At 40.9% G+C, this 12,486-nt stretch overlaps 2 protein-coding genes across 2 annotated transcripts; both read left to right on the top strand.

Annotated features, from left to right (window-relative positions):
* Positions 1 to 971: 971 nt before the first annotated feature.
* LOC103715586 (MACPF domain-containing protein NSL1) lies at positions 972 to 8,071 on the top strand. The gene is made up of 7 exons (XM_008803271.4): positions 972 to 1,415; positions 1,614 to 1,852; positions 4,111 to 4,315; positions 4,881 to 4,964; positions 5,052 to 5,235; positions 5,860 to 6,026; positions 7,125 to 8,071. Exons 1-7 carry the CDS (start codon positions 1,143 to 1,145, stop codon positions 7,803 to 7,805), a joined length of 1,833 nt encoding a protein of 610 aa, XP_008801493.1. The 5' UTR covers positions 972 to 1,142; the 3' UTR covers positions 7,806 to 8,071.
* Positions 8,072 to 8,629: 558 nt separating this feature from the next.
* On the top strand, positions 8,630 to 12,373 carry LOC103715587 (30S ribosomal protein S20, chloroplastic). The gene is made up of 3 exons (XM_008803273.3): positions 8,630 to 8,854; positions 8,958 to 9,130; positions 11,952 to 12,373. Exons 1-3 carry the CDS (start codon positions 8,695 to 8,697, stop codon positions 12,174 to 12,176), a joined length of 558 nt encoding a protein of 185 aa, XP_008801495.2. The 5' UTR covers positions 8,630 to 8,694; the 3' UTR covers positions 12,177 to 12,373.
* The last annotated feature ends 113 nt before the right edge of the window (positions 12,374 to 12,486 follow it).

Raw genomic sequence — 12,486 nt, 5'->3', positions numbered from 1 at the left:
TAAAATAAATAAATATATTAATATTTTATTATATTATATTTATATGATTAATAAATATTTTATAAAATATATCGGTGGTAGTTTTGGTATTATACGATGAATGATCCTAATTTTTCATGAAATACCAAATAAGTTATGCGTATATACAGAAAAATTTTTAATCATTGGAACGTAGCACATCAAACGTTGTGAACTTAAATCATTAATGATTCTTATCTCAAGTAATCTAATCTTCAATAGTTTAAGATCAGTGCGGTTTATGTAGGACACCAAACGCCACGTATAAGAAACGACAGTATTACTGACTCAATGTTACCCGGATCCCACGGATTCCATTTAGCTCCGTGGGCCTTGTGGTACCCGGTCAACCTGTGGAACGGTGAACATGTAACAGTCTTATGTTTGGACTCACATTCTTGTATCCTAGCGAAGCCCGAGCAGTAGCTTGTAAATCGGTGTAACGACCCCGCCAACCATCATATTATACAAAAAGCCATTCTTACTCGGCCCAACGAACGTACCAACGCTTCTCCGTCATGACACGGCATGAGATCGTTGGTGCAATTCCATGGTTTGTCGTGAAGAACCAATCTGATAGCGCCACGTTGTAGATATAAATAATTTCTCAGTGTTTGGGCCCCTTAATATTTTCTGTGCGTCGTTCAAAAGAAAAAGTTGGTCCAGCGACCCGTGGGTCTACGATTAGCGAGACTTCTCCCACGTAGCCATCACGTCTCAGCTCGCCAAGCGTAAGTCCAGACATGTAGCGGCAAACATCAATATCTTCCGCGGGACACGTTATCTTTTTCCCCAACTTGAAACGACCCCGTCAATCTAATCCGTCCAACAAGTGGACCACACGAAATTCCACGCGCTTTAAGACTAATAGATCCATCGGACGGTAAGTATCAAAATAATCCACACGAGTATTTAATATTTATCTATATTTCAGTACCCGTGGGTAGCTTTCGAGGCGAAATGAAACGAAGCTTCAACGGCGACGATAAAAGCGTAAGGCGGAGGATGCAGGGAAGGGGAAACACGGAGAGCTTCCAAAGACCTCTTCCATGGCCACCGCCGACTTCTCTTCTCTCTCCTTAAGACCCTAATCCTGAATCTAGATCGGTGATGTTTGGGGAGGAATGAGGCCGAGGGACCAGTGCCTGACGACGCCGCAGGAGGCGGCGGAGACGGCCGTCGCGGCTATGGGCTGCGGCTACGATCTCTGCTCAGACCTAAGGTTCTCTTACTGCAAGGCTGGGCCGTCCGGATCGCGGCTGATCGAGCTCGACGGAACCCTAGCTCATGACCTCGTGTTGCCCGGTGGAATCGTGGTTCCCGGCGTCCCCCACTCCATCAAGTGCGACAAGGGGGAGAGGATCCGGTTCCGCTCTGATTTAGTCTCTTTCCACCAGGTTCTTGATCTATTTTATCGCTTACTCCTAAATTTCTCCATGATCATATCCTATGTTCCGATTTCTTTTTTAATCTTGTATAGAATTCACTAAGTGCCATGAGTAAATATATGGACTCGTGTACTGTGTTCGCGAGCTTCCTTTTTCTTTTTTGATCCGATTTGCTGTTTCCGATGATAATATTTGCTTTGGTGTTAGATGGCAGAGCAGTTTAATCAATCGATGTCGTTGTCTGGGAAGATTCCGTCAGGCTTCTTTAATGCCATGTTTCAATATCGGGGTTGCTGGCAGAAGGATGCATCTGGAACAAAGAACCTTTGCTTTGATGGTTGGTTCATAACGCTCTACAGCATTGAGCTTGCAAGGTCCCATATAGTCCTCAGTGAACAAGTTAAACAGGATGTTCCAACTTCATGGGACCCTGCTGCATTGGCAGAGTAAGTTCTCTTTGAATTATCTGAAGAAATGCCTCTGAACGGTTTCTGTGCTTGGACCCTTTAAAGTGTTTGAACACTTGACCACTTGGCTTTGGCTAGTTTTGGTGGTTGTCCGTCTTCTTTCAGAATAACAAGGTGGTCAACCGGTCAGACCAGTAGCAGTGTTGGAGTTTTGTTTTGCTTTTGACCTTATATTGAGTGGAAATTTGATCTTCAGCTTTATTAAGATTATTTATTAACCTGTCTGTATATGCATAATTTATTGGTTCAAGCAAAGAACTGCATGATTTTTGGTACCCCAGTCGCATACAAAAGCTTAAAACACAGAAACACATATGAATTACTTTAAGCTTTGGGTTAAACCTATGTTCACTCCAGCATGACTACCGGCATAATCCATTAAACATGACAGGAGTGCAAGAACAATTTATTCTTGCACTTATATGTTACTATTTCAACTTCAGAGCTACATAGATTGAGTTCTGAATTTTTAATATTCTGTTTTAACCAATCTCATTTCCTTAAGCACTGCAAGGGACACACTTATGGAACAGTGATGCAATATCCTATACTTAAAAAACATAAATGGTGGATTTTATAGATTCAGATAAGGATATAGTTGGATATGGTAGACTTCTACAATGTGTTTATCTTCCTGACATGTATAATAGACAAGGTATGCCGTTTCGATACTGGGCTCAGTATTGGGTCACCCTATCATTATGTCGGTATACCCAGTACAGAGCCTAGTTCGGCTTACTGAGTGTTGGTAACCCCTTTGCACGCACGTACTGTGTACTGTATTATCGGTACGGTATAGTACGCTTTGTACCATCCGGTTCGGTACGGTACGCTCTAAACTATTCAGTTCGGTATGGTCCAGTAAACCACGTATCGTCTAGTTCGGTACAGTATGGCATACCATAATAATAGATGTTTACTTTACAAACTCGTTGATAATCTTGAGAATGTGGTAATAATTATCACAACCAAGATTCGCCGTCTAGGTACCGGATTCCGTACCGGTGCCACACTAACACAGTGTCGGTACGATACGATATGAGATTTTTTTGGCGTATGGAGTGTCGGTACGCCACACATATCGGTATCGGTACCAAACCGGTATGGTATGATACACCTCTGTACCGTCCAGTTCGAGTTGGTATGGCATACTATGGTCACAACCCAAGACCTCACCCAAAATAGCTAGCCAGAAGATATTTTTTGGGTTTTTTAGTCCTGTATAAGTACTCAAGATATTCTCGGCGAATAACTAATGTGGGACTAAACGCATGCCCGCACGCATCCTCATATACTCTCCCCGTTCAAGCCCTAACATCCTCGTCAGGCTAAGGGTTCAAATTCATTCAAATCTAATTACAAGCACTACGATCGGCCCATGGTCAGCCTTCATGAACTCATGTTGTAGTGTCCCCTAGTTCATATAGGCTATGGGTCGAATTCACTCTAATACCATTTGTCACAACCCAAAACCTCACCCAAAATAGCTATCCAGAAGATATTTTTTGGATCCTTAATCCTATATAAGCGCTCAAGATTTTCTCGGCAAATAACCGATGTGGGACTAAACACATGCCCGCATGAGTCCTCACAATAATTGAATAGAACTTAGCTTGTTAATAATATGGTATTATGCAATTATTAGAAAGTCAATTGAACATAGTTTTCTGCATAATTTGGTACTGACACACACCAAAGTCATGTGTGCATCTGGTTGTCTATGCATACCCATATGGCCATAACACCTATCTATAGACTTGAACACGTCACATGCATCCATGCATCTGGCTCTCTTAGCCTACCCACCTAGAAATGCCCACATATGATAGGCAATTTGCTCCATCTAGATTTAGGACCTGTGTGAAATATGCATAGTTGTGTTTCATGGAACTATTTTGTCATGTCATCCAAGACATAAATATTTTCTTCGTGCCAGACAATATTTTTGTTTCCTTATAGTTTGCTCCAACAGTGGTGTTTTCCTAGAAAAAGCTAATGATGGATGGTTTATTTAGGTCACCCCAATTTTGGTTATTTCTCACAAGTATACCAATATCTTTTTGGCTTCCTTCACTGAGGCTTTTTGAAGCACTATGATATTCCTTCCTATGACATCCATTGGTCTCTTATTTAATTTGAGCTTCCACTTGATGAGAAAATGCCATTGTTGGCATAAGACTGCTAACTTTTTCCTCATGTTATTGGTGAAACCTAAATGTTTTAATATCTGTTCGCAGATTTATTGAAAAATATGGTACTCACATAATTGTTGGGGTGAAGATGGGTGGTAAAGATGTAATTTATATTAAGCAGCAGCAGGAGTCAGTTCTTCAGCAAACTGAGGTGCAGGATTTGTTGAAGAGATTAGCTGATGAAAGATTCTCTGAAGATTTCTATGGGAACTTCATTTTAGGAGCTGATGGATTTTCGAAAAAGCTGAAGGTAAATACAGTAACTATGATTTACTGAACATGCAAATATGATGTCAACCACAATTCAACAGCTGAATGATGCTATATTTCCCTCCATGCAATGAGGTCTCTTTAGGGCTCTGGATCTGCTACCATCCACTTTACCCTTGTAATGCCATCCTACCTGTTCATGCATGAGGCCACTGCCAAGGGAAGTGGAATCAAGCATTACATCATTCATGGTCGAATTTCTTATGTTTGAGAAGGCATATTGGATGACAGTTTGCATTGCCTGCATAGATAGTTCCATTTCTGCAGCTTCAAGTTCTGATTTCTGATGATAATTAATCATAAGGCCAACCAAACCTACAACATGACACTTTTTCCCCAAAAACATTTTTAAAAATATTCAAATTAAGTTATAATATTTCAAAATATGCTAGCACATAGTTTATCATGGCTTACCAAACATAAAATAATACAGGTATATGGCCCATAGGCTTTTTTTTTGGTTTGTCAGATGGAACAATTGCTCTAAACATGCTATACCAAGCTAGAAATTTAGCCCCTTGATTGTTCTCTTTTGTGCCCTTCAGGACAGAAAGTTGACTGATCAGGAGCGCAACTTAGCAGTTCTAAAGTCAGCCAGATCATCTATTGTATTTCACTCAAAGAAGGATGTAAGCCTCTGCATTCATGTTTTTAGAGGTGTTTGTTTTCTAGAGAAGTTTAATTTTGACACCTTAAGTCCATTTTCATTCGTGCAGGATATCGTAAGCATTCATGTTAGAAGAGGAGGAAGCAACACCAAGCATAGCCATAACCAATGGCTTTCAACTATTCCACAGTCCCCATCAGTGATATCAATGTCTTTTGTACCTATAACCTCTCTTTTAGGTGGTGTCCGAGGTAGTGGATTTCTAAGTCATGCAGTGAATCTATACCTTCGTTGTAAGTATTTGCTAGCTCTCCTGCTGAAATATTTCTGCAGATAGTCAAATGCCCAGTTAGATTAACATGAACTTCCATGGAGCAAATTGGTCCAACTTTGCAATGTAGCCATAGTTGTCCTGTATTCAACCCAATTACGAGGCATTGCCAACCAAACAACCAACTTGATGCATGCACATTAATACTAGTGAATACCCCTTGGTTCAGTTTTCAGTTTCCCTATGTCCTGTATCAGGTTTGTTGCAGATATGCCATTCCCTATGTCTGAGATTGGGTTATGAAGTTCTGGATAGATCACACAACCATGTTATTTTGAACTTCCTAGAACTGGAAAAGTTATAGAGTTTCTCTCTAATATATAGTAGCTATGATGTGGTTATATGCCATGGACTTAACTGTGCTAAAATTTGAATTGGGCAAATACCCTAGGGCACATGACAAGCTAATTGCAAACCTCTCATTCACCTCAATGATAGTGCATCTAAAGTACTTCAATGCAGCCACCAACCCTTAATGAAATCTTGCTTACCTTTGCTGAACGCAATAGTTTTTTCTGTGAAATATTTTTATGTTGTTATCTTTGCTGTTTTGAAATCACTTAGCTTCTGACTCTAATCTCTCCAGATAAGCCACCATTAGAGGAACTTCGTCAGTTTTTAGAATTTCAATTACCTCGTCAATGGGCTCCAGCATTTGGGGAGCTCCCTCTTGGTCCTGAGCGCAAGAAGCATAGCATGCCATGCCTCCAGTTCACACTTATGGGCCCCAAGCTTTATGTTAAGACAGCCGAGGTAAGAATCAGTAAGTGAATGTCTAATTATTTGCCTCCTGTCAGCCTAGACGGCCTGCCTCATAATATTCAAAGAAGTTTTCAAGCTTATATTTGCTTTAGGCTACTGCATTAGTATTTTTTACGTGGCCAAAGTAGTAGAAAAAGAAAATGATGCAAGGGATGCGGGCTGCCGAAATAGCATGAAGAAATTTGGTCCACGCAATATGACTCGACAATCTATGGAAGAAAAGTAATATTATATGGCCTTCCAAGTCTATTAACAGAGAGATTTTTTTAAGAATTACAATTTAATGAAGAAACATTTTTTAAAGTGAGTCTATCATGAATATTTCCTCTTGTACTCTCTTTTCCTTGTGATGTTTCAAAATCTCCCTCTCATTTGCACTTCTTCTGCTTGGTTTTCTACGTCCTTTTTCTTTTATTTTTTCTGGGTACCTAGCGACCAATTGCTGACTAAATTTGTGTCTATTTTGTCTTCATTAGAAAAACAAATTCGATTATGCATGAGAAAATGGAACTCACAAGCCCTCCGTATTTTGGGACTTTTAAAGAGTAATCCTAACTTTGTCAAAGCAACTGAAACATTTTCAAAGAAACTTTCCATTCAATGGCTGCAGGAAGCGATATTAGAAACATGGAATTTCTTTCTAACTCATGGATGATTTGGCTACAGAGAAATCCTAATGCATTAATGAAAGTCATGGTTTTAAATTCCAAAGACAGGGTAGTTCTAGTTTTTTCTTTTTGGTGGAATGGGACTTCCTGCGCATGGACATGCGGGATGGTGATGGCATATCCCATCCCAGTTCACTTTCCAATTCATCTCGTCCCGACACTCGGGATGGACTGCATGACACCTCACCTTCCTGCTGGTATTTGGAACCTTGATGAAAGTAGTCTATGCATCCATTGAACTCACCAAAACAGCTTGTGCCTCGAGTGGGTTTTCAATCTATTGTAGTTTTTTATTCAGCACATGATTTCTGATGTATTCATTGTTAATATTTGTAATGTGATCCTTGTATATTGAAGGGGGGTATACATTGCTGCTGCAGTTACCTGATATACCTAGTTTTATAATGCCCACTTATCACAGGTTGATTCTGGAAATCATCCAGTGACAGGAATTCGGCTATACTTAGAAGGCAAGAAGAATGATTGCCTGGCGATTCATCTCCAACACCTTTCTGCACTCCCCAGTATCTTGCAACTATCTGATGACACTCCTTCAGCTGATGATGACAGCTACCCGAACGAACGAGCCTACTATGAGCCCATCAAATGGACGCTACTCTCACATGTTTGCACGGCTCCGGTCCAGTTCATTGGGAGCATCGATGATTCCGCCTTCATAGTGACCAAGGCCTGGCTGGAAGTGAGAGAGATCGGTCTGAGGAAGGTGCTCTTTCTCAGGCTTGGCTTCTCCAATATCGCTTCCATGAGGATCCGGCGGTCGGAGTGGGATGGGCCCACCAGCATCACTCGGAAATCAGGCTCCATCTCAGCTTTGATCAACTCACGTTTCAGCACAGGTCAGATGCCTGAACCTAAGCCAAAAATGGAGGTGAACTCCGCCATATTTCCGAAAGGCCCCCCCGTACCAATTAGGGTGCCACGGATGTCTAGGTTTGTGGATACTACTGAAATGAAGAGGGGGCCAGACCAGCTGCCAGGGTATTGGGTGGTGACTGGGGCTAAGTTGTGCGTGGAGGGTGGCAAGATCTCTCTTAAAGTCAAATATTCTTTGTTAGTGCCAATGCCTGAGGATGACTTCTGATCTGAAAGATTATTCAGCAGAAATGAGCGTCCGATGTCCGAGGGGGATGATAAAATAATCTCATGTTACTCCCACCTGACACTGCAATTACTATGATATGAAGGTGAAAACACTGCTGCTGCAGTTTAAAACCCAGAAATTTTAGTCCATGTTGTCATCAAGCATTTTCGCCTCAAATTTTTTCTGTCCAAAATGGTAGTTGTTTATTTGTACATTGTTCTGAATGTATTGCAAACTTAGCGATTGAAATTTAAAACGTTCTCAAATTTTTTTTCAAATCTGTTTGGTTAAAATATGGATCGCTGCGCGCACTCCATCTTCTGAAATCTTCAACTGCAAGTCACTTGCAGCAACTATTGCCAGTTCTTTTACTGGTGTCTAGACCTCAAATTTTAAAAGTAGGAACCTTTGGATAAGCGAGGATTTGCATATTTATTTTGAATGTATAAAAAGCTTACGACGAGGAGAATCTATGGAAAGCTCGACAAACTGTATATGGACCCTCTTCCTAATCTCAATGGCTGTACTCCGTAATCTGCTGTTCTCCTTCCCGTAGCTTAATATTTAGAAGCACCCGTGCTAACGACCACTGTCTCATCCCAGAATCCCAAGACGGCAGAGGACTTTGAGATTCGTGCGGGAGTGATATGGTGGGGACCTCATACCACTAGAACCTTATACAGCCATCGGACTCTAAACACGAATCACGAGGATGCACCTGGAACCTGAATCTTTATACATAGATCGTCATTAGATCCATCAGACGGATGGCTGTGATTGGCCGATCGGAGTCGGTCTCTTTAAATTACTCTCCCCTTCCGTGTCTACGGTCTATCGCCCGATGCTGGGGATAAAGCGATAAACTTTGGAGCTCGGGGACGAAGCCGCCATGGCAGCAGTTGCTTCCTGCGTCGATCTTCCTTGCAACCCAAAGCGCTTCGCTCTTCGCGCCCACTCCACCGGAGCCAGCAATGGCCTCCCCTTCCGCTCCCTGGCCGTCAAATCTCTTTCCTTCGCTTCGAATCTCTCCCTCGTCGCATTCCCCAGAGGTGGGTATTCCCAAACCACCGCCAATCTTTTTTTTATCCACTTAATCTTTTCAGAGATTAAACAAAGCTAACTCATTTGAGCTCTGGTTGTGTGGATTTCAAGGGGCGAATACCTTGACGGCGGTGGAGAGACCCAGGTCTTCGCGGAGGTCCATCGTGTGCGAGGCGGCTCCCAAGAAGAAGGCTGATTCGGCTGCCAAGAGGGCTCGCCAGGCCGAGAAACGTAGGATTTACAATAAAGCTCGCAAGTCCGAAATCAAGACCCGGATGAAGAAGGTCAAGTAACCCCGCCCGCCCGCCCGCCCGCCCCCAATTGATGGTTTTTTCTCATAAATTTCCCATTTCTAGTTTCCTTTTTCTTGGTCTGTTTAGCTTAGAACTTGCTTTAGCTCGGATTTTTTATTAAAATTTTCATTTTTTTCCCGTTGCCTTTGTTCCAACGGTATTATTGACTAAAGTAAGCCCAAATAAGAAAAAGTAATACCGCACCCTTTTTTTGGATAATTGACCATAAATTCAAGATACGATCAGGAACTTGAAACTAAGCATCGTTTTATTATTTATGGATACTTACGGTAATTTGCTAAAACCAATAACAAAAGGCAAATGCTTTCATGAAATTATGACGAGTGAAAATGAAGTTTATATAGAATATGTATGAAGGGGGGAAACCAAAATTTAGCAGCTGGAAGTTTGAAGATATGAAACTATTCCACTGAAAATTCCTATAAGTTGTAACTAACATTATCTATTAATTGCATCTACTCTTGTATGTTTGTTCATTTCTTTAACAAAAATTTGGATAGGTTTCAAAGTTGCTTTGCGCTTTGCTATTTGGTATATGAACGAGTCGATGTTTTCCTTAGCACTCCTATTCTAGTTCTCACCAAATTGCATATCATAGCACTTGATGCTTTTTTTCAAGTCTAAAATATCTATATCTATATTTTCTTCTTACTACATCTTCTAATGTGCAGGCTAACTTTGGAAAAGCTTTCTTTTTCTTGATTTTGTTTTTTTCTTATTTTTTATTGGCCCTTAAATCTTGTGCCAGCTTTCTTTCCTATAACCATAAAGGATGATGCTAAGTTCAATTCTCATAGTAATTGGTGGAATTTTTTATTTCGCCTTAAGTATAGTAGCATACTTCAATTTTTTGATGTCTTCTTTACTCGTCAGCTTCAAGATTTTGACGGGCATGTTATGGAACCATAATAACTTAACTGTGATTTTGTATTACATGCCATAGCTAACATTCCATCTATTCATAGGCCATCACCTATTTGTTTACTTTTGAAAGTAAGCTGGCTAGCCAGATTCTAAGTCTATTTCTTCTATTCATTGTTCATTCAAAAACTTACTCTACTAACATTGTCATCTACCACCTTCCTAACATTATTGTTCCTAGTTATCTGGTATTTGTTGTCACCATTCCTTGTAAGTGAAGTCATTTTCTCTGTGATGATCTTAATGATCCACCAAATTTCTCTGTATGCATTTGGTCTGTTCTTATATCTTCTCATGCCGATTTTCTTGCAATCATGTTGATGCAATATTCCATCTTATCCAACACAGTATTGTATGCATGAGTTTAATCTGCATTCCTAGCTGTTGTAAAAGTATTTGTACTACCAACACCACAAAAAAAAAAAATTATCAAAGACAATTTGGCAAGAAGATGGGGGAAATTATAAATGGAACACAGGTTTCAGCAAGGTTCGCCGTACCGGTCCGGGTCGGCGTACCGGTGGCCGGCCGGACCGGTATGGTACCGGTCCGGACCGGTACGTACCAGTCGGTACCGGTATCATACCGGCCGGTTCGCAGAGCCAATAGGCCACAGCTTTTTTTTTTTATTTATTTGAAAGAAGTGGCCCTCCTTAAAACCACGCGCGGGCGTGGTTTTTGAAACCACGCGCCACGCGGTGGTTTTAAAAACCACAACGCGAGGCGCTGTGATTCCCCAAAAAAAAAAAAAAACCATACCGGTGCGAACCGGCCGGTACCGGCCGGTTACGGGCTCCGTACCAGTCGGTTCGCATATGAAAACCGGAAAATACCGGTTTTCATCTGTTTCCGGTACCGGTCAAGGACCGGACCGGTACGGCTTTCCTTATTTTTCAGTGTAGAAAAACCATTTATTTTTCTTCCTTGAACTCTCTCTCTCTCTCTTTCTCTCTCTCTCTCTCATGTTGTGGAAATAACCTCTAGGAACATGCCTACGTCTATTCTACTCAATTAAACTTGGATCTGAAAATGTTACAGATTTTGGAAATTTTTCATTTTTCGGTTACAATATTCAACTTTCTTTTGTAACTTAGAAATAGCCTCTGATACTCAAGACCAACCTGTAATTTATTAAATCAAGTGGCTAATAAAGCTTTATGCAAATGAGCCAAAGAGTTCGATAATGTTTATCTGAGGGATCCTTTAGATCTTCATCCTTAAACTTATGCAGCATGGAAATGTGTAATCACATTTTAGATTTTCCTTTGGTTTTGGTCACTGCTCGTCAAATATTGCGGCTGTGTTTTACCCATATAATTATTTGTCCTTTAAAAGAGTTTGCGGCATGTGTTGACAAATTAGGAATTTTCCAAACTTTTATTGCTTGATGACTTTGTGCCTCTTTTTTATGAAATAAACTTGATTGCACTATGGGAAGCGTTGGCAAGGTGAGCTTATCTCAGTTTGTCTCTAGATTTCAGTAGCGATAGTTGAAGGTGTAAAACGAATAATCTTGGAGAAACAGTTATTTTGCCTAGCTCTTTTGGCATGCTAGCCTTCATATGCACCTTGGGTTATAGGATAGAAGAAAGCTGCATCATAGGTTCTGCATCATAGGTTAGTGATTGCACGCGTGCACACAAAAAAAAAAAAAAAACACTTCTGTGCACCTGTGGTGTTATTGGAATGTTATTCTATCCTCTTCATTTCATCCCCCCTTTGTGTGTCTTTGGTGGTGGGGAGGTTAATTCTAACATGGCTGGCCTAGTGAAAGTCATTGGCATGCATTTGTTGTGAAGAATTCATTTTGGTTTATCCGGGTTACTTTTTCTTTGAGTAGAGATCACTGAGAGGATTGCTTCTGTTTTAGGTCTTCGAAGCTCTAGATGTGCTGAAAAAGAAAACTGATGCCCAGGCTGAAGAAATTCTTCCAACTGAGAAACTAATTGCAGAGGCATTTTCAATAATTGACAAGGCAGTGAAGGTTGGCACGCTACACAGGAACACTGGGGCTCGTAGGAAGTCCAGGCTTGCTAGGAGGAAGAAAGCTGTGGAGATCCATCATGGCTGGTACACACCTGGGGCAGCTGCATAATATTAGCCTTGTTCATTTAGTGGGTCAAGATCAGTTTTTCTGCTCGAAAAAAAAGGAAGTTACTTTGGGACTGGATTCATCATAGCAGAGGGCAACACCGATATATTATAATCCACGAACCTGCTTTTAAATGCTTATTGCACTGATATTATCAATGATGTGAAGTGCTGAGCACATTGCAGATCAAATTCATATGATTTTTTAAATTAAAAAAACAATCTGTTCGGGGCACCTTAATCTCATCTAGAGGCAGTCTAACGCAGATTCAACTTGCTGCTACATTTTTCAGTAACAGCATGGGGTCTGAAAC

This window comes from Phoenix dactylifera, chromosome 4 (genome assembly GCF_009389715.1).
Source record: "Phoenix dactylifera cultivar Barhee BC4 chromosome 4, palm_55x_up_171113_PBpolish2nd_filt_p, whole genome shotgun sequence".
Classification (NCBI taxonomy): Eukaryota; Viridiplantae; Streptophyta; class Magnoliopsida; order Arecales; family Arecaceae; genus Phoenix; species Phoenix dactylifera.
The sequence above is the reverse complement of the archived record's forward strand: the minus strand, read 5'-3'. Positions and strand labels throughout refer to the sequence as shown.